The following is a 26,203-nucleotide window of genomic DNA, read 5'->3' as shown; positions in this document are numbered from 1 at the left end:
TTTCCTTTTTTGTATCATTATCAACCAGATAACTACAAGGCTGACAGTGTTGTCAATCAACGAGCCCTTTGGGTTATCTCGTGTAACCTGAGAATTAATTATTAACTACTTTTTGTGAAAATAAAATAAAGTTTAACTGCTTTCTCGGTCAAACAATTAGGTACGCATTGCGTACATGTATCTTCAGTTATTGCTTTTGTTAAGGCTGGTTTTCATTAGCAACAAAGTCGGAGTCGGAGTCGTAATCCGAAGCGCAGAGCGTTACGATCTACTGAAAATCAAACTAACGGAGTCGTAAGCAGAGTAGGTGGGATTCGGCTTATGTCTCCGTCGCTTATGAGCTTACTAGTGAAAACTAAAGCCGGGTTTACAGGGGCAATTTTTGTGTGACAAATATATTTAATCGTATAGATGGCACAACAATTACTACTATTTTTTGTTAGGGATATTAGCTGTGAACTTTGGGGTGCAGCAGTTATATAGCGTCTCTATTTTTATCTCTTTTATCTGCAGCAGTTCAACTTGACAAAATGAACACCTTGGTGGTGTGGCTGGTCCTCTTGATGGCCGCAGAGAGCAGTGTCAGTGAATTCACTGATTTTGAGAATGGTATGTTGTGGTCACTGTATTATAAAAAAATCATCCTTTTGAAAAGTCAGGCGTTGTTTCTTGTTCGAGTCGCGGATTTGGATACAAATGAAACAACAAATCCAGTAACCAAAAAGAAACAGTACGCTACAGTGGTTCCTAAATAATCTGAATAATTTGATAGAACCTTCTTGAACAGAAAGTCCCATTGCCATTGCCCATTTACTGTTTATTTGAAATACGACTTGTATTTTGGGTTTTCGGTCAGTTTGATACTTTGAAATACTGGGTTTTAAGCAACTAGTTTTACTATTGTCCTCTTTCGTTCACTTCCCATGTTTCTCCTTTTTAATTTTTCTATATTCAAAACCTCTCTTTTACAAATGCAGGTTAACCCTGGCTTCATTGAACTAGGGGAGGGGGGGGGGGCAAAGCGATGATTCACGACCACATATTGACCCCTTTACATTCACCCAAGTATGCAAAAGTTGCATTTATTTAATTTAGTGAAATGGTGTATTTTAGTAACTCTTTGCTTGCAACTGTTGACCGTTTGTTAATTTAAAACTGGTTAGGTATTGTCACGGGGGCAGTACAACACACGCAAAGTAAGAATTGCGTCAAATTTGGTAGAGTGGAAAGTCGTCCATATGGAACATGCGTGTCCAGCCATTCGGCAAAAAAATTTTGCAGTGAACATTTAGCGTATCTGGACTCCTCCAGCTGCGCGGCTGTGAGCTTAGACACAAACGGATTAATCCGAGTGTACGGCTGGTGTCTTCATTGGCTTGAGGACCGCGATATCTTCAAGGTATAGAATGGTATTTCCCTTAGGGAGCAGGCCAAAGCATGTGTTTGACCTGCTCCCTTTTATTTTGCTTTGTACAAGCTAGGACGTTCGAGAAGCAGCAACAATAAAATTTGACTTAGGGGACACCTCTGTTGATAGGAAGAACTCCTTAACCTCAATAGCACCGACAAAGGACACTTTTGGAGCAGGTCAAGTCGCCATCGTTTAGCTTACACAGGGAGATTTTGACAAAGGGAGGGGAGCATAGGGAGTGGTTTATGTGGATCCCCAATGATTTTCAAAACCGCCTTAATCAGTTTCATTCCAACTATCGTCCATTAATTTGCCATTTCATGATGCCATGGTAACAAATGGAAAATCCAAGTTGGCGGCTTTCATCCGCCCCATTTCTAATTTCTTTTATTTGGGGGATTTTGGTTGATTTTAAGTTAGTTTAGTTAAGAAGGTAACAAAATACAGTAGACACCCACAAGTAAGTACCTGCATTTTCCCAAGACAGCCTAAACAGGTTCTTACATAAATGATAATTAGCACACATTTAGGCTATTTAGGCCTTATATGAAGTTTGCATACCATTTTATTTATATTTATGTGATTGTATCAATAAGAATATTTTACGATTTTCGACATTTGCATTTACATTGCAACTGGGCTCCTAGGACCCCTCTTCTAGGTGTCTCCAAAGAGGATTCAAAATGGTGACTTATCTCATTTCCCTAAAAGTAAACATTTTTAATCGATTTTAAAAAATAAGAACCCATTTACAAATTTTAGGCTAAAGAGGTTCTTACATAGCGGGTGTCTTACTGGCAAATTTTATCCTAACAAGTTCTTAGAAATAAGGTTCTTATTCGCCTGTTTTTACTGTATCATTCAACATGATAGGCCATTTTTAACCAGTATGGCAATTGTGTCAAACAGTATGTCCGCGCCCAAGGAAGGCGCTTCAGAGAGTATTAGCTTGACGTTGATCAGGCTTTCGGTCAATTATCTCTCAAAAAGTTGTCAATTTTATGTAAATATAAGTGAAAAAACTTATATTTATATTTATATTACAAAAACTTGCCAAATGCGACGTTTTTCTCTGAATCGGGTGGCTATACAAATAAAATAGAATGGAATCCTCATCGTGGTACATGGTATTTCAAACCGACGCTCAAACTAGGTGGGGGAGAGGTAGGGGGTCTTATTCGAGGTGGTTGTTATATTCCGATTTTCAATCTCTAGGTGGGGTAGTCTAATTCCGCGAACTCTCTCTTCCACGCGCCATTTATAGAGGTTGAACCCAGGCGCAGAAAGAGAGAGAAAGTCCAGGATAACTTGCATGCGCATGCGCAGTTTGTTCCCCAAAATCCGGGGAAAAAACATATTTGGCAGCAATTTTGAAAACGCGCGCGCACAGATGACGAGTTCAACTACGCGACCGTGTACTAAACTTGGATCACCGGGAATAATTTTAAAAAAAGCCTAGCTTGCCACAAAAGCTAACGTTCAAAGAACACAAATCGCTATCGATGAAGTATTCCTGGTATTCTGTACCTGTTCATTGAATTGGCTCTGGATCCAATTTTGCAGTTTTTTTCTTGCATTTATTCGCGAACTTTGTCGCGTAGTTGAATTCGTCATTTGAGCAAGCACTTTTTACCCTAGCGCGCCCGTCTCAAGCAAGTAGCGCCATGCTCCTCATTTCTGATTGGTCCGCTCTGACCATGCGCATACAAGTTATCCTGGACTCTCTCCTCTCTCGCCTGGGTACAACCCCTTATAAACGGCACGGAAGAGAGAGTTAAGGGAAGAACTATAGGTGGGGCGATCAATTGCGTGTGGCGCTTGTTCGGAGAAGAGTGTGAGAGCGCTTGTTCAGTAATAATTAAGGTTCCATTGTAATGTATTCAAATCTTTTTACTGCAATTGTTCCAATAGGGTCCCTGTGGTGGATGGTCAGGTCGAAACAAAATCTTTAAAAAACTTATCCTTGCCTCCGTTCAAACTAACGGCCAGATTCTCCTCAATAACGGTAGAAACTGTGTAACTAAACATTCAAGCTACAACACGTTAAAAGCTCTGAGCAGTTCAGACCCGACGTGCCTGGCAAGCTCAAGTCGTTTCCGTATAGTTGGTAAGTATGATTAGAAGTATGAACTTCTGGTATGATTCAATAACATCTTTTATTTCATAAACTGCAGTGTTTTACGTAATATATCAAACACTGGAGACGGTGTTTCGTCGGGATATCCAAACACCGAGAAGATAGTTGAAAATACAGCGCGCAGCGGAGTATTTTTGACAAAATTCGAGGTGTTTGGATAGCCAATAAAACACTGTCTCAAGTGTTTGATTTATCTTCTTAATAAAAAAACAAAACAAAACAAAAAAACTACGGAGTAAACGGAGAAATAAAATCGTAAATATCTATGCTAATTAAGACCAGGTATCAAAACCTCCGTTAACTTGATGAATTATTAATGAGGTTGAGAAAAGGATGTCTAGCCCTGACAAAAACTGTAATACAACACACGTAAAATTACGATAATTTTACCGTGCTGATATCGATGACTTTAATTATGTTTAATTTATGATGAGTTTAATTATGACTTTAATTATTAGGAATTTAAAAGCAGAGACCAATACAACGTGGAATGATAAAAAAAAAAATATGTATTTCGGCTGGCCACACCAACTTTCTTTAGGTACAATGGGAGTTTACACTGGAAGGGGTGTATTGAAAGGAATGTAGGAACCAGTAAAACAAATGGCAATAAAGGATGTCTGTACGGCGACCCCTTGATGGCTTTGGGCGGGTTGGTGGAGATGTTTGTTGAAACATTTGCTAATATTGCACGGGGATGAAAGGAACCAATACAACTTCGAATCTATACGAGGCGATGTCAATGTCCGTGGTGATGAAGAGAGCAGTAGGTTAAATGGGATCTGTCTGAAGATCTCTATTCCCTTCATCACCATGGGCAGTTATGGGCATTGAAATCGCCTCGTGTGGAAGTTGCATTGGATAGGATGCTAGTCCATCGCCGGGTTACATCCCCATCAGTAAATTCGCCGGTACCCATTTATACACCTGGGTGGAAAGAGGCACTACGAGGGTATAGCGTCTTGCCCAAGAACCCAACGCAGTACCCCGGTCAGGGCCCGGCACACTAACCATTAGGCCACCGCGCCTCCCACGTACCGTGTTTTCCTGGTCGAACTGTTCTCTATTTAAAGCCGGGTTTATACGGGCATTTTTTATATGACAATTTTATGTGACAAATGTATTTGATCGTGTAGATGAAACAAAAATTATTTGTCGGCAGCCCAAAGTTAAGTGCGCCAGTTATGACCTTGGACAGCAGAGATACGCACAGAGATACGCGCGTACAGTGCTCAGTGGTAGTTTGGGAGACTGGGGACCACATATGCTGACGTAATATTTGCCACATTTTATGTGACGAGTCGTCTACACGAGAAATTTTCGTATGTGACAACTTTAATTTTATTTACACATAAAAGCTAACTCACCAGCTTGTCAACAGAAATATTTGTCACATAAAATTGACCAATTTTTCTCATCGACCTCATTTACACAAGCAAATAAACTGAGTCAGTTGTCAAATAAAAATTGCCACAAAATTACTCGTATAAATTAAACTCGCCTTAACTAGCCAGGTACAAGTCAGCTACTGCTGGTACATGCTTAATGTTCTAACTATGTCTTCTTGAGTGAGTGAGTTAGTGAGAAAGTGAGTGAGAGTGAGTGAGAAACTTTATGAAAGTGTCAAAACCTTATAGCCTGGCAATAATACACCATACTAATTAGGGGACACCGCTAAAAACTAAAAACTACACTAATACTAATATCAATACAATAAATATGTATATAAGTGATATAAAAATGTTATATAATCTATGATAAAAAATGTTAGAATCTTTAACTAATTGTAAAATATGACTAAAAAATATGACTCTTCGTGCTTTTTTCTCTTTTTCCTTCTAACGTTTTGAATTTAAAAGTGCACATAATTTAGAATAATTGTGGTATCTAAATGATTTGTAAAGTAATAAATTGCATTCCATGTATCGAAACATTGAAAAAAATTGTTACGTTATAAGATGGATGTAAACTTTAAAAGGTATGAATGAAGTTTTTACTTATAAAAGAATAGATAAAGAGGGGCTCGTTTGCACCTCTTAGCCACGTGCCTGTTTACTAACTAATTTACAAAAAATATGCGAATTTCGTCTTCTAGCTACAGGCACGTCTTGGTTTGCTAGTTATTCATCTAATGCAGCTTCGGATGTCGACACGAGCGCAAATCACTGCGATTATTCAAACAGAAGACTCTGCACTGCATCTGAAGTTTGCCCGACAAGCCCCGGTGGTCAGAGTGTTGCAGGCGTTACCGGTGAAAGCTTGAACAAAGCTCTTCTCGTGGAAGGGGGCACGTTCTTGGACTCTGCGACTTGCCAAAGACTTTCGCAATTTTCAGGCTATAACGTTGATGGCTTTTTGTGCTGTCCTAGCAATAATTTGCCAAGTCCTAAAGACTTCGTCAGTGACGGTGAGTGAGGGCTGTATGAAAATGATCCTCGTTCCCAGTCAACTTCCCGACTCTTGACCAGATATCAAGGAGAGCTGAAGGTGCTGGCCGATGGGGCTCAAACGTTGAAAATTTTTCCTTTTTCCATTTTAAAATGGAAAACTAAATGCTTATGCCTTAAAAACGTTTTGTGCCAGGAACAAGAGTTCAACGAATATTCCACTGGCGAGTAAACAACTCCCGGTAGTGTAGGTTTTAGACAAAGCATAATTTTTGCGTTTAGAAGGTTAGGGAATATATTTCCGTTTGGGGGTATGAAGGCAAAAATGTAATCTAATCCACTTGTTTTATAATAGGTTACGGTTTCTTTATGCACAAAAGTGGGAAATGCGCTCATTATGTCGGAGAAAAACTGGTTCTCAAAAGTGACTGCAAAAGCCAAACTGCTCTCCTGCGTTGGTCAAGCGATGGGACTATCAAACAAGGCGCAAACTGCATTGTTGATCAGTCGCTTGGACAGTGCCCTCCGTAAGTACTAGTATTGTACTAAAAGTAAAATGTAGCCTTGATCAACTCATTTCAGTTCAATTTAATTGTCAAACAACTTTCATTCAACAATAGATAGTTATTTTTAAAACTTCTTAAAGCGATACATATCATATGATAAATAATCGATATATATTGGTTGTAAACAATAAAGCTTGAAAAACTGATTTGAAGGAATCTGAAAAAGGGACAGCTGTTGTTCTAAACTATCTTGGAGTCTGGTCTTGTGAGCTCTTATACTTTGTTTATGCCTTAATTTCTTTTACCTTAAGTTTTCAGTTCACGAACGTAAACTCTCTACAAAACGTATTTACCAGCAAGTGCCTGGTTCCTAAGGATGGGCAATTGGATCCTGATGATGACACCGAGTTAGTTGAAAGGACAGAGTGTGGAGAGGCATATGCCAGCTTTGCATTAAAAAGTAAGTGAATGAATAAAAGAGGGACAGACAGACAGACAGACAGAAAAGTCAAACAAACAGAGTAACTATCCAGCTAGACAAAAAGACAGAATAGCAGAGAGGTGCATAAGTATACAGAAATATAGACAGTCACACACGACACACAGACAGACACCAATACACAGACAGCTAGTAAAACACAGATAGACAGAGGTTTCAGGTGATTTTTGGAAGTTAAGATCAAAAGTTTGTGTCTGAGGTGACGGTTTGGTTTAAGAAGTAAATTAGCACAGCAAAGTAAAGCAAAGCAAAGCAAAGCAAAGCGAAGCAACGTAAAGTCATTGTTGTTCATACTTGACTGTGCATGCACCAAATGTCGAAACTATAGCCAATAATGTTGATGTATGAAGAAAACCGTTTCTTGCAATCTTCTCTTGCTAGCTTTCATAAAATATCCAGCTCCTTTGTTGGTTTTGCAGTCTGTATCGACCAGATTACCGCCATTACCGTTATCGTAACCGTCATCGTTATCGTAGCCGTTATCGTTATCGTAACCATCATCGTTATCGTTATCGTAACCGTCATCGTTATCGTTATCGTAGCCGTTATCGTTATCGTTATGTCGTTTGATTTTCTCCGCAGCACCTCTTCTATTGCTGCAGGCTTCGGTGAAGCCTGATATCTATAGCATATTAGGGCATAAAAAGGGGTCCAAATTTATTTTTGACTGACACGCTTTTTTCCTTCTTCCAGGGATCCAGGGATACCTGAAACATTCAAGCGACAAATGTGTTGGTGTAAATGGAAACAAGCTTGAGTTCCAGGCTTCCTGTGAGTCTGCCGAGCAAGTCTTCTACAAAAAAAGCTTTTCGTCGCTACTGGTTCATGCAACAAGTGGAAAATGTGTCGCAGATCCCGGCTCAGATGGCACGGTAAGATACGATGCAATGCAAAGGTTGCTTTTAGTGTCAATTTCGCTTGAGCTTAAAAGACCTTAAATGAGTCGTTTGCATTGCATTGTCTTGGCCACTTTTGACCAATTTCCTTCCCTACAAACAAAAACCGGCACGGAACGTTACAGTCTCATTCGCATTGTAGTTTGCATTTCATTCATTTTTTTACTGTATTCGTCATCATCAAATACAATAACAATGCGAAGTGTTCCTTCTCTGATTTGCGCCTATCACTAGCGCTTCGTATCACATCACATTTACATTAACGTTTGATTTGCATTGTCTCTTTCACCGCCCGGGGAGGATGGGAACTCCAGCACTGCTTATCCAATCAACGCAGAGAAACGGCGACATCGTATAGCCCTGATAAATCAGACTCTAGAAATATAGTTTCGTTTTATACTCTGTCTACAAACAAGTGCTGTTTTGCTCTCGTTTCATGGCACTAGGCACTGACTCTAACAGACTGTACATCAACTGAAGTGGCAACCTTAACCTACGATGGGACGACTCTTGGTTATAGCGGAGGCAAGTGCGTGAAGCCGCAGGGAGGTGGGGACAGTCCTGCGGATGACGAGGAGTTGGTGATTCAAACAGGATGTTCTGGCCCATCTTCAACATTTAATTTTGCTGGTACGTTTTCAATTTATATCCCATTATGTTCCCTGTAAAAGCCGGGTAAGTGAGCTCCACAAGCTAAATGCAATGGTAACAACCGCTAATAAAAAACATAAGTTGAAAATTAAGAACGACTTTCAGCAGATTTCAAATATCCGCCGGAAGAAATCGAAAATTGATTTCCCTCATTTTTTGCCCACAGATAGCCTTTAGCTAGCCTTGAAATTTGATGTAGTTTTTTTCATCTCAAAGCGCTTTAAATCCGTGAAAAACAAGAAAAAGGAATTTCGCCCACAAGATCGCCAAAAATGGCCGAATACAAAGCTAAAAGAGGGCAACCTAAGTTTTAACTTAGTTCGCGTGCAAAGAAGAACCTGAATTTTTAAATACGTTTTCTTGAAAGGCAAGGTATTCAGCTTCTAAAAATATGTAATAACTTCAGTTGAGCGTCATTTGAGAATTAATTACAAATTTTGTAAAAATACCTTTATTTACTTATAGGAAAATCCCTAATTTATTGATAAAGTTCAGAATTTTTTTCGCCATGTGCCATAACTCCAAATTTCTTCAAACTTCGGCTGTGGAACCCTTTTATGCTATTGTAAATTATGTATGAAAATCAGCTTGGGTTCTCTTTCGAGAGATTTTTGAGGCGCCTCTGAAATAACCAAGTTTTAACGAAATTACATCAGCAAATGTAAACAGCGGAATATTCCCGTGTTTTGACGCCAAGCGGTCTTGTCAAAAATAAAGGCGATTTAAGCCGACAGTTGTGTTACAAGTTCTTGGTACTCATAAGCCAAGATCTTGTTTCCTAAATATAAGTGGAATAAACGCGATTTTAGCGCCAAAGTAACCTTTAATATTTAACTCGAACAAGCTGAATTAGTTTCTTTAGTGTGAGACATATCTTGACGAGTTGTCGATTTCATGTCGCAAGACGAAAATAGAAACTAATTTGTATTGTGGGCCCACTGCAATTATTACATTCAATACCGAAAGAAAGATTTTTCACATCAAAGATTAAGTAAAAACTAAGGTCTTCCATAAACACTGCAAGTGATAAATGGCATAAAATTTATAGTTTTGTGTGACATAGCGAAAATTTAAGAACACTGTAAGAACTAATCAAATTACAAACTGAACTGTTCGACTTTGTGTAGTGAACTGCATTCATATTTAGGAACGAAGCAAAATTAAACTAAACTACATCTTCGCGTGGTTTTTTGTTCAGTAGACCGCGATTTTTTTTATGGTAAATGGAAAGAGTTAACCGGCAGAAAGAATTAAAGTTAGGGTATAAACATAGTTAGTTATGGAATAAAGCAGTGGATACACTGTCGACATGAAGCGATAAAGCTGAACGGTTAAGTCACACTAATCCCAAGATAACGCTCTTTTTTACATCAGAACGTCTAATTTTCGGCCGAAAGATATGAGCAAAAAATGTTATTAATATGCCCTTCTTTAAAATTTTAAAAACAAAGTCAGATGCGACAGAACGCCGTTTGAAACAAGCCAAGTCCATACCTACCCCTCACTGAGGTGGGCGCATACCCCTACTCAATCTTTCCAAATTATTTCAACAACTGTGTGTCCATAAACTATTGGTAAATACTAGGCAGTTTAGACGGTCCTGCTTTATGGTGCCTTTGGAGTAATTTTTTAGACGTCGGAAAGCAGAAAATGTATGCTCTGAAGTCGCCAATGCCACAGCTTACTTCAAATACGATCTTACAGGTTGCGGAACTTTCCTTGTAGCGTTTTGGGAAGAGAAGTTTCGTTGAACGATCCACACCATAATATCCCGCCAAGCATGATCCTGATAAAACGTTTTGTGTCTTACAAAACCACTTTTATGCTGCGCTGACGATATGGGGGGGAGGTATGGGGGGGGGGGGGGCTTGAATCTAGTTCTTTTAACTTGTGAGGGCCGCAATGCCCAGCCCATAGGAAGAGACACGCTTCCTGTCGGTCGTGGTTTAGGTACTTCTGTTGGAATGTTTTGGGACGATACCAGATGGCAATTCAAGTCTTTCTGAATAACCAGTAATGGCTCTGTCAAGAAGGCTATCGTTTTCAATAGCGCGGTGATGTTTGCCGCAATCAAGGTGCTGCTGAAGTGAGGAGAAACGCTGATAACGCTTAATACATCCTTCTTTAGGACAGGAAAAGAGTGCTTACATTTGATTCATCAGAAGAGGATTCGTCAGAGCTTGGTGAATCGCTTGGGGCCGGCGTGTCAGCCTGTTTTGAAGGGATCTTTGGTTTCTTAGATTGAATTATGGTAAAATTCGCCTTTTGTCCGTTAGTGACGCTGTCAACTGCTGATAGCACTGGAACTTCCATACTGGGTTCGACGTCGAGTTTCTCCCACTGAATCAATTTTCCAAGACCAATTTTATAGGTCCTCCATATAATCAGCCCTTCGTCAGTGTACTCTATGTTTGAAACAGCGCTGACACCTTCCAACGTGATAGCTGGGAACGCTCGGGCTCAGGGGGTCCTGAAACGGTAACGTTAACCGATGGTAATCCACCCGCCCAAGTACTCGTAAAAGATAATTGTGGCCTCTTGAACACTGCAAGCATTTATTCAAGAACACTGTAAGCATTTATTCACTGTCGATTTTAGGTGCGTAAATTTATCATGAAACATACATTAGAGCAGATAGCCCAAAAGTGTGACCATTTAATTTAATAAGTTAACATTCGTTCGTGCAGTTACTATCCAATCAGAAGCCGAGGACAGCTTTCCGTTGACGTCTGATTGGATTTAATCTGTACGGAAGAACGAGAATGATTTTTAAATTTACGTTCCCTCAAGGTAAACAACACAAATGCAAAGGTTGATTGCAAATCTATGGGCAGTTCAAAATAATTTGGAACAAAGGAACAAAAAGAAAATAAAGCTGGGAACGTCAAAAGGGAGCAACAGTTGTGTTTCTGATATTTTAGGGTACAGAGATCACCAAAAAACGGCAAAATATTTTCAGGGAAAAGTGGAATCTGCGGGACGCCCTCATAAGTATGGTGCCACGCCTTTTTATCTCAAAATCTTATTTTCCTGTAAGTAAACAACCAATAGACAGAGTTTTTATTGAAATTCTGCGAGCAGTGGTTTTTCTTTTTCAAATGGGCCTTTTTCCGGGGAGGGCTTACATACGATGGGGGGGGAGGGGAGGGGGAGGTTATTTTTAAATGGACGTTTGCAATACATTTGCGTTTCTATTGAGACGTGCGGGGGGGGGGGGGATTTTTGTTATAACTAACAAAACAACCTCCACAGCAGCAGCCTATATCCGAAAAGTTGTACTTTCTTGGCTTAAATCGAGAGCGCTTATTATCTGAATGATTCTTACATTAGAAGTATCTTGTCTAGAATTGTTTTACACTGTTTACCACGCTCAGTACAAAAAAAGGTAAAAAAAACAAGGGCTCAGTATTAGCGACTCGCTATGGTTAAATTATCCATGGGGACGAGCACTGTTTCGTCACTAAGCTTTTCAGCTGGTGCCTTTCCGCTTTCTGCTTCACAATCCAGTTTTGAAAGTAGAATACGACAGTTACGACAAACACCTAAAACAAATAAAAATTCAAATCAATATTAACTTTGAATGCGAAATTGTCATCAGTGGTTGTTTTTCCCCGTGTGATGAGAAGAACTACTTTTGACAACAAAGTCACGTGACCAGGCTGGTATATCCCTCGGAATATGAGATTTTTGTTTACGAAAATGATCTTTAGTTTATAAAGGAAATTACTACTTGTTTATTAGCTATGTATGTTCATTGTAATCTGTACAAACCTCATCCAACGGCAACAAATACACCTGTCCACTGATGAATCAACTTTGCTCCCCGTTTTCCAAGGCCTCCCTTTTGCTTTAGGCCACCTTCTATCTTCGCTATGGCCCGATAATTTCTCAGGAACCTGGCATCGCTGAGATTCTCGGTGCCATCCAGTTCCCAAGGACGATAGGTGGTAGGGACAAATAGTGAACTGACCAATCGAACGGTAAAAACTGCTGCTCTGGCAAGAATCAAATCAACCTTTGTTTCGACAGCTGAGATCCCCCATGTAGACTTATGTCCCGCTATTTCTCGAGTACGGTAACAACGGAATAACTTCTGTCTTCTTCGCCTTATCTCTCCGCTCGTAGGTGCAGGAATCTCCGACATTAGTGCTTAAAGAACACTTCGCTTCCATACGGAAATAATGATAAAAAACCTGTTTCCTTTTCTTTCCTTACCCACGCTAGTATCAAGGTTTTCTAATTTGTAAACATCAACCAAGATCATTATCAACGACCAAATGTAAAAAGTACACCAAAGTACCCTGAGTGATGTGTTTACGTACCGTGTTTTAAAGGTAAACATTTTATAAGTATTTTATCTGCCAAATACATTAAATAATCTTGCCATCCTTTTTAACAGCGTTCGTTCACGAAGCGGTTTTACACATACCGTTTACATTAAGGCGACAAGGAATCTAACAAAATCACGAAATGCCAACCACCAAATTAATTACCGACGTACGGGTGAAAGAAATATTTCTTCTATTAATGACATTGTTTAATCCAAGAATGAACTCTTTTGCCATGATATTTTAGTTTCAATAACTAATTTATATCTTAAGAACGGAGATATGTTTATAAAGGAATTTCAAAAGTTATATTTGATATTTCAACAAGCCCGCTGAAATGAACAACCAGCAACCATTGTTTACATTTGCTGATAATTCCGTTCAAATTCGGCTAATTCAGCGACGCCTCAAAAATCTCTCAAAAGAGAACCCAGGCTGATTTTCATACATAATTTACAATAGCATAAAAGGGTTCCACAGCCGAAGTTTGAAGAAATTTGGAATTATGGCACATGGTGAAAAAAAATTCTAAACTTTATCAATAAATTAGGGATTTTCCCATAAGTAAATAAAGGCATTTTTACAAAATTAGTAATTAATTCTCGAATGACGCTCAACTGAAGTTATTACATATTTTTAGAAGCTGAATACCTTGCCTTTCAAGAAAACGTATTTAAAAATTCAGGTTCTTCTTTGCACGCGAACTAAGTTAAAACTTAGGTTGCCATCTTTTAGCTTTGTATTCGGCCATTTTTGGCGATCTTGTGGGCGAAATTCCTTTTTCTTGTTTTTCACGGATTTAAAGCGCTTCGAGATGAAAAAAACTACATCAAATTTCAAGGCTAGCTAAATGCTATCTGTGGGCAAAAAATGAGGGAAATCAATTTTTCGATTTCTGCCGGGAAATCAATTTTTTGATTGAAATTTGCTGAAAGTCGTTCTTAAGCTGTTGAATAACTTTTAAGAGGGCAAATCTCTATTTTTTTAGAATTTCTGGACAGGACGGTTAAAATCGAAATTTTTTTTTTACGCCAAAAAGACCCTTTGGGTGAACTATTTTTGAAAATATTATGTAAAACTTCCAGCGAGTTTTATTTTTTGAGAAAACGAGGAAAGTTTGTAATTCGAGCTCATGCTGTCTGTACGCCGAGGAAAACTAATTAATTGACAGCAATTTCGTGGCATTTTCGATGCGCTCGTTCTCAAGTTCAGAAACTTGCCTTGATTTTATTTTTACATGAGTAAATATATGTTATTTGCCGGCCGGGAGGTCCGTATTGGGAAAAACTGTACCCTCGGTCTTGAGTACGGCCCGAGGCCGCAGGCCGAGGGCCGTGCTCAAGACCGAGGGTACAGTTTTTCCCAATACGGACCGACCTAGGCCGGCAAATAACGTTTTTATTTTTTTCTACTTATTATTTGGAAAAGAAACCAAGGAAAAATGAGTCGCAAAATCTTTGTTTTTACGCGCGGATTTGATTTGATTTGATTTGAGTCCGACTTGATCGACGAGCAAGGATGAAGAATGCTGTTTGGCAGTTTGCTATTTAATTCCGAATGAAATAGCTTTACTTAAAATGAACCGTACTCAAAAAAGGTTCAGCATATTTAATTTACATTGCAGAGAATCAAGAAAAGCAAATGAAGTCATAAATAAGCACAAATATGCCGCAAAACTTAACACATTTAAATCGATTTCAGTCAGCTTCCCAAACAATTCTCGATAAATTCTCTTGAAAGAATTTTTGCTCACAGGGTGTTAAGGCTATTTCTCTGACTCAAAAATACTCTTTGACTGGAAAGCAGTATTTTAATCTATTCACACTTGTATTTAACAAATTAATAATCTCTGTACTTTTCCCAGCAGAATTTTATTCTGATAAACAGTGTCATACTGAATGAAATGCGTAGTGTCTACGTACGGCACAATATTGTGATAATTAATTTGTCCGTTTTTAATCAAAGAATCTCATTTCCTTGAATGATGGCAAATAGTGTTCTGCTTTAGCAAAACTTGACAGATAAACAAGGCAGTTAAACTCATAGATAGAGCCTAAAAACCGCGGTGAAGGTTACCGCAATGGAGTGAAAATCATTGCAAAATGCACAAACAACGCGACGGCAAACTACGAACGGTAAACTACAACTCGATTTTGTTGAGAAAGAAATAAATACTCGCCTTTTGAAGAACTTTGAGGCCTTTAATTCCACTGCTTTTTAGTCCTTTCAAATTTACAACGGTTGGTAAACTCGAGTAAACAGCTATTTCGATTTTGGAGAGCAAAACTTTCATGTGTTCGTTCGTCTCGCTGCACACTGATTTCGCGCGGAACTGAATCCCGTTCCGTTGATTCCCTGCGGCCCGCGTACCGTTGACCGCGGTCAAGATCGGAAAATTCCGCCCGCTCCCGGAACCAATCAGATTGCAGGATTTGGTTCATCTTGCCCGCTCACGCGCTGAGAAAAAAATAATGTAATTAACCATCCTTAGGGCTTCCTTTTGAACAGAAAATCTTCCTGAAATATGTAATTGTTGACACCTTTTTACCGCATTAAAAACTCTACCGATCGCAATTTAATTTACATACCGAATTTGACCTAACTTCAGAGGGCTAGAACTCCAAGGGTATACGTTTCTATCGGTAAAACATGGGTTCTTTGGAAAGCCCTATTCTTTCATCTTATCATATCCGAAGCGTTAGTTTGGCCCGTTAAAAATGAGTGCGCTAGCACGAAAATATACAGGCATTTTTGACATGTTTCCGCCATTTTCATTCTGCAGCCAACCGGGTAATGTCGAACTAAATTGTTAAAACGAATTAAATTTGGTCTTATACTATCGCCGTTATCAGTTTCAATGAGTTTACTTTTTTTTACTACAAAACTACAATATCTTAATTTTTAACGTAAAGGAACGGTTTTAATTAAAAAATAAAGCAACGAACAAGACATGCTCACCTTGTGCCTGTGCCGCCGTTAATTTATGCGAGGAAAGAGACTTGTCGCTGAGGTTGTTTCCATTTCCACTGAGGCGTTTCCGTCCACTTCTCAGTTTTTAGATGTAAGAATACACTTTTCACGCAAATACATCTGAATTTAGACGACATTCCTGAAATTTAGCAAGAAATCATATCCTCCAAAACGGCAAATTCGTGTTCGGCTCCTGTTTATTATACTCGTCACGCAAGAGAATTTATTGATATCATATTTCCAACACAAGTTGACGTGACGTAGGGACGGACCATTGAAGTAACCGGAGGGGTGTTGACTTTTTCCAAAAAAAACTGTTACAAGAAAAACGGAAGTGACAGTGCATAGTTTAAAAAAATAAGGTAAAGAAAGAACCCAAACGAGCAGTAGTTATCATCTTTTAAAGGAGGAGCTTTTTTTGGGGGGGGGGAGGGGGGAGGGGTCGTATTTTAAAAACACTTTGGATTTTGTGGGGGAACAGGGGGAAAACGTTCTGATAAAAAGAGGCGAAATATATTCAACAGGCATAATCAAATCCCTCCCCCTCAACCCCATTGGCAACCTGAACGGTCCCAGGAGCCCCCAAATGTCGCTTAATACAGAAAACAAACCCGAGAAATGAATTTCAGTAATGATATTTATAATAGTTCTTGCGTGAATCTTACGTGCGTTACGAAAGAGGCCTGTATGTTTAAGCAAAAACTGAACGTCGTGCAATGCTTGTGCCCTAGAATAAAATCCTGCAGACAAGTAGGCCGAAAATTTTTACCCCCACCTCCCTCCAGCTAGGAACTTGATACAGTGTACGGGTTATTGGGCAATTTATTTGCGTTGGCTCTTCGAGCTGGCGTCATTTAGATTTGCTACACCGCATTGAAGAGTCCCAATTAGGACGAAACAGCTGTCTGTGGTTGCAATCCTGCTGTATCGGTTCTAGTCGCGGTGGTGTCTTGGAAAGTCAACTTTTCACGTAATACGATCAGCCTTGCTTTCAGTTGTCTATATTTTTTACGTTCATTAGGTAAATCTGTTGTTTTTTCGACCCAGGCTGAATATTCTTATTTTTCTGCTGAATTTAGGCTGAAAATATTCTTAAGAACATTCTTAGATAATACCCGTTAATATCGTGTGACATTTCCGTTTCAGTACATAATGGGTATCAATTGCTGTACTGTTCATCGAACTGTCATGAGCATCGAACATTTTGGCTAGTGCATGTTTTTATCGTGTTATTGGATAGTAAAAGGTTTTGCCTTTTAGAGACAGTCCATTCTATTCTATTTACAAATTTTCAACACAAAATTGTATTCTTTCTTTTAAAAATCTCATCCTCAGATTTATTCCTAGCTATGTTACACCTTGATATTCTTATTAACTAGATTCTTATAAAATAAAAAGAGTGTATCCTGATTAATTTATATGCGGTGACAAAAATAGACGTCAACTATAATTCTTACAGGCCTGGTGAAATTTTGTCCGTCACAACTGAATCTTACAAAAAGATCTAGTATCCGTACACATTAAAAACATTAATTTAGGGTGGTTACACCTCGTATTTGTATGTATTTCTATGACTGTATCGTCAGATCATGATGTTCCCTATTTTTGTATTACCGTATTTTCTCAATTAACCCCCCCCCGGGCGTTTATTTCAAACTTGGCTTGGTGGACCCGGCGTTTATTTGAAGCCGGCGTTTAATCCGAGCCGGGCGTTTATTAACGGAATGCAAATTTCTGTCAAATTTTCAGTTTGATTTGTTTTTATCGATCTCAGAGACCAAGGGGCAGTTTTACAAGGCAGGGCGATTTTTCTCTTCGTTTTGCCTCGAAAAACTTTCCCTGGGCATCTTAAGTCGACCGTTTCCCAAAGGTACATTATTGCGGATTGAACACGTTTAAGTTGCAATCAAGATTTATGACAAAAAGAACATAAACGGTATTTTAACTATAAAGGAGCATGAAGTAAAGTTTATCAGGGATTCTCAAACTCATTAATAATTCATGACGTTATAAGCCAACCAGAGCGCCCCATTCGGGTCAGGTGGATGAGTTGGAAACTCAATGAAACACCAGTTGAAAATCACTAGTGTTTCATCACGTTTTCATCAGTAGTGAAAAAATTGTTCTTAATCTGCATATTCATATATTACTCAAACACAGCTTTACATGAATCATTAATTTTTAATAAACAATGACCAGGAAAAACATTTCAAATTACAAACTGACAAGCCTAAGTCATTTGAAATTAAAGTTTACAGTACATTTCTTAAAGTCGCCAAAACAGACTGGCATAGTATCCATATCCACATTCTGAGAAACTTAAGCGGCGTAAGCGGCGTAAGCGGCTGAACTTAACGGCTTAACGGCTTAGCGGCTTAACGTAAGCGGCTGAACTTTGTGCAATTCATACTCTTTAAAAACTCCACCAACCTCGAGTATTGGAACATTGACACTTCGCACTCGTTGCCAATCCTCAAAAATCCCTATTGCCCACTTAATTTTATATCTGGTAGACTTCGGTACTGCTCTCTCTACGCAAAGTTCTTCTTCCTCGATTGTTTTCGGGGAGCGAAACCTTCCTTCGGCCATGGCAAAAACAATATGTAAATCCCTTCAAGTTCACAACGCTTTTAGAATACAAATTTGGTGCAACGCGAAACTATTGGATAATTAAAAACAAAAGCTCACAAATACAATGAATGCCGACTGAATACAACAAATCACACATACAAGGCATTTTAAAGAAAAATGGGAAAAAATACGACACTGCATAATTTTGTATTGTTTCTTTAGAGAAGTCATTTCAAAAACTCGTGCATCGTGTTTCATCACGATTTCCAAACACTCGAAAACAGATGAAAGCACTCGGCCCAAGCGGCCTCGTGCTTTCATCTGTTTTCTCGTGTTTGGAAATCGTGATGAAACACTCGCACTCGTTTTTGAAATAGTAAGTTTATTCTCAGGAATGGCACTGGTATGACATACTAGTACGGTATGCTGCTTTAGAAATTTCAATGAACGTTCAAAAGAAAAGGCTGGCGTAACATAGCTAGGATGGACGTTGTACAACAAATATAACTTGTTAGCAGTTTTCGCATTCCTGTCTTTATTGCTGACGCATTTTCGTTCTTGTCAATGTGTTAGTGCTCACAGTCGTTGAAATCTCTAGAAACCCTCCAACGTTTGTTTATAAGTTCGAGGAGTTTATGAACTTCAAACTTTGTAGTACTATTCTCACCGGGGCCCGCGCGAACAAACACCCTAATTTCCCATTCCACGTGCCCAGTTACTTTGGCAACTGCAAGCCATGCCGCTGACTATGTACAGGTATATATATAGCTTCTCAGTACACGTGTATTCTGTCTTTTCGTGAAGTGCTGGAGGACTGAAGCATTGGCGACCCACCCACCTCCCCGCAGCGATGACCTCTGTACTTGCCGTATTGGAGCTCTCGCTCTCTCTCACCTCCGGAGTCGCCTCGTTCCCATAACTTAACTATAACCGGGGTGATTGAGAGTAAGGGCTCCGGTGGGAATTGTTTACTTGTTAGCTTGACTTCAAATAAACGCCGGGACTTCGAACAAACGCCCCCGGCGTTTATTAAAAAATAAGCAATTTTGACCCTGTTTTTATACGAGGCCGGAGTTTAATCGAGGTCCGGCGTTTAATCGAGAAAATACGGTAATTAAAACCATGCGGCTGCTGAAATTTTATCCGCCAAACGTAAACCGGACGAGTAACCGGACGACCATTGCTAATTTCTTTTGCTTGTAGCTGAACCAAGAATCCTGGTGCACACTTTAGGAGTAGCACGAAAAAATGCGACTAACGAGAATAACGGCGAGCGGAAAAAATTGCGAGGGTCTTCTGCAGGCGAAGTAGCGGGAAAATTTATTCATTCTCCCTGTCTATCGACGCTTTGAAATGCGAACACCGATCAGCATATAAAAATATACTTTTCATTAAAGCGAAAGCGAAAACAATGTAAACACTCGGCGGCAGTCTTTCAGCCATACCCTGTCTAGGACAGGTTCAGGCCCTGTTTAGGACAGAAGAGCATGAAATTATATACCCTGTTCAGGACTGGAGGAGTCAAAAACGATACCCTATCCAGCGGCACGTGTCCGTATAGGCCATATAGGGAAGTGCCCCCCCCCCCCCCTCCCCGGGGACATAACCCGGTTGGCTGCAGAATGAAAATGGCGCGGAAGCATGACAAAAATGCCTGTATATTTTTTGTGTTAGCGCACTCATTTTTTACGGGCCAAACTAACGCTTCGGATATGATAAGATGGAAGAATAGGGCTTTCCAAAGAACTCATGTTTTACCGATAGAAACGTATACCCTTGGAGTTCTAGCGCTCTGAAGTTAGGTCAAATTCGGTATGTAAATTAAATTGCGATCGGTAGAGTTTTTCATGCGGTAAAAAGGTGTCAACAATTACATATTTCAGGAAGATTTTCTGTTCAAAAGGAAGGCCTAAGGATGGTTAATTACTCATGTAAAAATATAATCAAGGCAAGTTTCTGAACTTGAAAACGAGCGCATCGAAAATGCCACGAAATTGCTGTCAATTAATTAGTTTTCCTCGGCGTACAGACAGCATGAGCTCGAATTACAAACTTTCCTCGTTTTCTCAAAAAATAAAACTCGCTGGAAGTTTTACATAATATTTTCAAAAATAGTTTACCCAAAGGGTATTTTTGGCGTAATAAAAAAAAAATCGATTTTAACCGTCCTGTCCAGAAATTCTAAAAAAATAGAGATTTACCCTCTTAATTGACAACAGGGATAGGTTACTTTTGGAACTGCAGACACATTTTAAGCAAGACAGAATTATTACAATTAACGTATATATACGATCGCTCAAACTTTCTTCAAATTTAGTCAATAATTGTCCTTTTCATGGAAGCCGCTAAGGATAAAGGATAAATCTTATATAAGAAAAGTAACGCGCATGCATCCAATTAGTAATAAAAAAAATTAAATCGAATACTAAACTGCATCAGAAGTTCAACTATTAGTCGGCCATTCTGATATATTTTCACGACCCTCGGATATATCTTTTCATGGACGCTAATTTGTTTTATTTATTTTTTTGTCATTTTGAGGTCTTAGCCACCAGAATAAACGTAGTTCATTGGCCAACCCTACACCCCCTTGCGTCACGGTGGCCATGTGTGGTGGACCAGAACAATAGACTTTCTCTACGTTGGGAACTAAATTCTATTTTTATTCAAATTCTGCGCAAACATTTTGTATTGCTTGGTCAATCAATATGGAGGACTTATCACGTCAGTGAAAACCATCTATTTTAGTGTTTCATTACAACAACGGTTGCAATTTAACACCAACTACCAATAACGTAAATTAAAGAAGCAGCTCGTTCATCACGATCGCGTTGCAAGAGTGACCAACAACAAATTTCTCCTCACAATATCAATACTTCATCAAGAGAAAAGGTCAGGAGAATTAAAAAAATCATCACCAAAGAGAAATTATAAGATACTATAAAAAAAGTATGGAGATCATTCAGGAGTATTAGTATGCGAATATAGGAGAACGCTGCTGATCACATTAATTAAACGACAATGTTTAAGTTGATTTTTATTTTTCTAAATTGCAGATGCTAGCTTCTGTGGAGGTAAGCCTTGTACATGCGTAGAAGGCTACGAGAAGCATGGCGAGAACTGTTTTCCTATCAACAATTGCGAGACGAGTAATGGTGGTTGTCAAGGTAACGCCAAGTGTGTCTACACAGGACCCGGTACAAGCATGTGTGTCTGCCCTCCTGGGTATCGGCTGAACGCAGATGGAACAAATTGCGAACAGTGCTCCAATAAAAACTGCTACACTCAGTGTCAGTTTGTAGATGACGACGAGCTGAAGAGTGTAACCAGTCTTCAGGCCCACGTTGAGATTCGATTCTTAAATATCAAAACATCTGATTTGGGAGCATATATTGGAGATACCACTACCGAGCTCGTTGTCTATGCGCACCAAATAACTATAGCTGGGACTCTGACGCTTCCAAGTGGCCTTGCCAAAGTTGCTTTCTTTGCCAATGAGATCCTGAAAGAAGACGGAGGAGAAATTGTGCTGTGGAATAATGCCCATCACACAACGCTAACAACAGGTCGCCGGGCAGCTGTTAAAATTGAAGATGGAAAACTTTTGTGTCAAAACCGTTATTCAGGCAACTCCCCATGGCCAGGATATGTCAAAGGAACAGTTCTGAACATCTATACATCTAAATCATCAGTACCTTTCTCGTGCTCTGGAAACTACAACACAAGGGATATTTCAATTCAAGCTGCTATCAAATCCAAACGAAATCCAAAGAAAGCTCTCGATGTTGAACTCTTTTCAATGATGTTAAATTGTGCAAAAGTCGTTGCACAGGGAATCACTTTTGCAAAGGAAGACAAGCTGCTCAGAGGAAGTCTTCCAGTTGCATTGACTCAGCATGTTTTAGATGAAGTTCGAGCGGCTAAGGAAGAAGGACTTCTTCTTCCAAGATCTGTCGATGCTCTAAGATTGGATGCAAAGAATTTGATGGAAGATCTTTCCCTTCGTGCTCGCGGATTTTACAAGGTACCTTACCTGTCGTTAAAAGCACATGAGAAGATTCTAGTCCTTATAAAGGATGATGCTAAAATGGCCATACAGAAATACGGAAGATTTGAGAGAATATCCCAAGATTTTGCAGCAGGGATTGAAGCCACAGACTCTATGACAGAACTTATGACAACTATCGTGAGGAAAAACGACCTGGACGTTGAAGCTCTGCAAACGGAACTTCAAGCAGCAAGAAAGGATGTGCAAGCAATGAAAGCCAAACTTGATGATGCAGTAACTGCCTTAGACACTGCCAAAGCAACATTCGAGGCAGGGGTGCGAGCGTACTCAAGACAGCAGATTGCTAACGCAGTGTTCTCTGTACTCGGAGGAATTACAACTATATTTAGTGGTGGGGCTGGCGCATTCATGGGTTTTACAATTGAACTGAGCTCTCTTGGTAGTGACATAAGTAAACTTCAGAAGACCCTCTTCAAGATTAACATCATAATGGACTCAATTTCCAAGATAGCTGAAGCTGCAAATGCGTTTACGGATCTTCATTACAATGTCCTGCCCTATGCCGGCACTGGCATTTCTGATTACTATTCAAAATCTATGCCCGAGAAAAATGACCAAAGTTTGGCGGTTATGATCAAAGAGTGGGAAGTGTTTGAGGCAGAAGCAGACGCATTTATTGGAGTTGGAACTGCTAGCGATATTTCAGGGGCATCAGATTACCTAGCAGCGCTTAAGACAGTGGCAGTTTGGGGGAAGGGATACCATGAAAAGTCAATCACGGTTCAAGAGCTTCTGGCAAGGCTGACAAAGTTAAAAACACTAAAGAAAGAACAGCATCAAGCACAGGCAAAAATACAAGCATCTCGCGACACTGCACTAACTAAAAGAACAGTGAACGGAGAGCTATTGATAGAAATGGCACTGCAAAAGCAACGACTTCGTAACATAATGGTTGAAAAGCTGATGTCCTTCTGTGATTCTTATTTTTACAACTGGTTGTCGGAATGTCCTGTGATGCCTACCATGTCAGATGACTTGCACGCTTTACACGAGAAGGTTAATCAGGGCCTTAGCGCTGTTATCAACGCTGTTGGGAACTTTGCACCTTTCATTCCACAGGAATTTGAAGCAACCATAGTCATTGCAGACGATGAAGAATGCAATTCTCGACGGAAGCGGGCACTGATAGCTCAGAGGAGACACCAGTTGGGGAAGCGGTCAAGTGGTGGAGCAAAACAGTTGGCACTGAACACTCTCAAATGTCCAATTTCAGAGCTCAAGCGCACTAAAAGCTTTCTATTTAAGCTTAATGAGAACGACCCAGATATTTTCATGGGACACGAGCGGGTTCACGTGGACGAGTTTGAGATTTATTTTGAAGGTGCCGAGTTTGGCCGAGAGGAAACGAGGAAATCGATTACTGCATGGATTTCCTTTACCGGTATGATGACAGATGTATTCAGAGGAGCACGATATGAGTTTCTTGCTCCCCCTCGTGTGACAGAGTTCTCGTACAAGATCAAACAAGATGGCAGCTACGAGGTGACGCAATCTGGTAAAGTAAGCAACAAATTCCAAGAATACTACGATGGAATTGCTGCTCTCACTACCTGGAGTGTCAACCTTCCTGACTCGCTTAATCGTCCAAGCCTGAATTTGGCAGATGTAACCCGGGTTAAACTGAAACTCAAGGGAACGCGAGTACCTGTACAGCCAGTTGAGGATGGAAATGAAAAAGTGAGAAGAGGCGACAAGGGTTCGGGGCAGGATCGGAAAGTTGCAAAGAACGACGAAGCGAAACGTCAAAAAGGAAAGAAAGGGAGGAAAATATGGAAGAGCTCTTAAAGAAGAGAATCACTGTACAACAGCAGTAGCTGGAAAAGTTCTGAAGAAAAATGGCATTCAGTTTATTCACGATAAATGTAAAACGTAGAAGTTAGCTTTTCATTGCCACACTGCATTATAAACAGGTCCGAATTGCATACGTGTGTTAAATGCATTTATTGCCAATAAAGAAAAGTTGCGTTGGCCATTTGTCTTTAGACTTCAATAGCTACGTCAATAGCTACGAGCCATTTATGGCAGACGTTGAATGTCAAGTGATAGGCCCAAAATGGAGAATAGATGGTCGTCCAAGAAGTCCAGGGGCGCATTTGGTTTGTGTGGAAAAAACGGTGAGAACTTTCCACCAAATGCAACAGTACAATGGTTCGGGACCGTCAGGGGCCCATCAAATCCTGTGACCGTTATTTTTTATTGGGCTAGGGTGTGTGTGTGTGTGTGTTTGTGTGTGAGAGTGCTGGTAGGATTTGACAGACAGTCCCTATAGTTAATTTTTACATGTCCCTTCCCCCTTCGAGCTCGTTTTCCTCGATGTTTTAGATGACACCGTTCCCTCTCCCAAAATGGTAAAATAAAACTAAAAGTTATGAAGTCAAACGTATAAAAATATCAGATAAAATTGCAATTTTAAGTTTTAATTAGAATAACAATCATGATGATAATAATAATATTACATTATTAATAATTAATATTAATAATAATATTGTATTAGTGCAAGGGCCCTATTATAATTAAGAGCTGACATTTTCCTAACTGTTTATAATGAGCGTTTTGTTAGTGTGAATTGTCTCCATATGCAACCAAATAGTTAATGCCGTTCGGTACATAACAAAGTATGGGGTTCTGGGACATGCTTCCATGGAAATCTTCGTTTCGGAACCAACTGTTTCAAACTGAAAATATCACTCTTAAAACAAATTAAGTGATTAATGAGTTTTATCTTCAGGTTGGAACAGAATAACCTAGGTTGAAAACGGATTTAACCTGAAAACCAGTTTAACCTACAACACAGACACCTTCACTACAACAATTAAATATAAATATGAAAATAGACAGAGCCCCAAAAGAGCTTACGTTTCCTCAGTTTTGATAAAGGTTTGGAACTTTTTACCCACGCCAGGCCCCCCATACCAGGCCCCCTATATCAGTCTCCCCATACCAGGCCTCCCATACCAAGCCCTGAACATTATACAATATTAAGCCCCAAACTATACACAACATACTATATCAAACCCCGAACGACAACATACGATATCAGGCTCTGAACGACAACATACAACACCAGGCCCCAAACCGAAACATACAATATCAATTAAGCCCCGGACGAAAACATACGATATCAGGCCCCAAACCATACACAACATACAATATCAAGCCCGGATCCAAAACATACAATATCAAACCCGGCCCAAACGACAACGTACGATCTCAGGCCCCAAACTATACATAACATACAAAATCAAGCCCCCGAACCAAAACATGGTATTTCAACACTAGGACCCAAGGGATCTGGATCTGGAGTGAAAATAAAATTTAATCTGTGTGGTGGTATTTCAACACAAGGGTCAAAAATCGTCATCTTCAGTGGCTCATTTAGCACTCTCTTATTCGATTTTTTTGGACCTGCAGAAAAATTAGGATGAATCAACGTGATGGCGATATTTTGGAAAAAGAGTTATACTGTACATTTCTGGAGTGAAAATGAGATTTAATCTACGTGGTGGTATTCTTAGACAAGAGCTCATAATCGTCATTTTTAGTGGTTCATATAGCACTTTCTTTTTCAATTCTTTCGGACCTGGTGTAAAAACTAGGATGAATCCAGGTGATTGCAGTTTTTCAAAAAACACAAACTGTACCGTTCAAGTGTCAAAATGGCCATAAACACCCAAGTCTTAAACTGGCCAGTTTTGTTGGATCTGGAGTGAAAAAAAAAAATTAAACCTACGTAGTGGTATTTCAAAACAAAGGCCCTAAATCCTCATTTTCAGTGGCT

The 26,203-nt window shown here is 39.6% G+C and overlaps 2 protein-coding genes across 2 annotated transcripts in view; both read left to right on the top strand.

Moving 5' to 3' along the window:
• The window catches only part of LOC144645903 (uncharacterized), a 112,204-nt gene that overhangs the window by 22,912 nt on the left and 63,089 nt on the right, over nt 1-26,203 (top strand). The gene's annotated exons all lie outside the window — the stretch shown is intronic.
• Nucleotides 531-24,393, top strand: LOC144645905 (uncharacterized). The gene is made up of 9 exons (XM_078505426.1): nt 531-609; nt 1,164-1,399; nt 3,323-3,518; nt 5,644-5,955; nt 6,291-6,462; nt 6,753-6,901; nt 7,634-7,812; nt 8,283-8,466; nt 21,413-24,393. Exons 1-9 carry the CDS (start codon nt 531-533, stop codon nt 24,208-24,210), a joined length of 4,305 nt encoding a protein of 1,434 aa, XP_078361552.1. The 3' UTR covers nt 24,211-24,393.

This window comes from Oculina patagonica, chromosome 3 (genome assembly GCF_052425735.1).
Source record: "Oculina patagonica isolate OP01 chromosome 3, crgOcupat, whole genome shotgun sequence".
NCBI lineage: Eukaryota > Metazoa > Cnidaria > Anthozoa > Scleractinia > Oculinidae > Oculina > Oculina patagonica.
The sequence above is the reverse complement of the archived record's forward strand: the minus strand, read 5'-3'. Positions and strand labels throughout refer to the sequence as shown.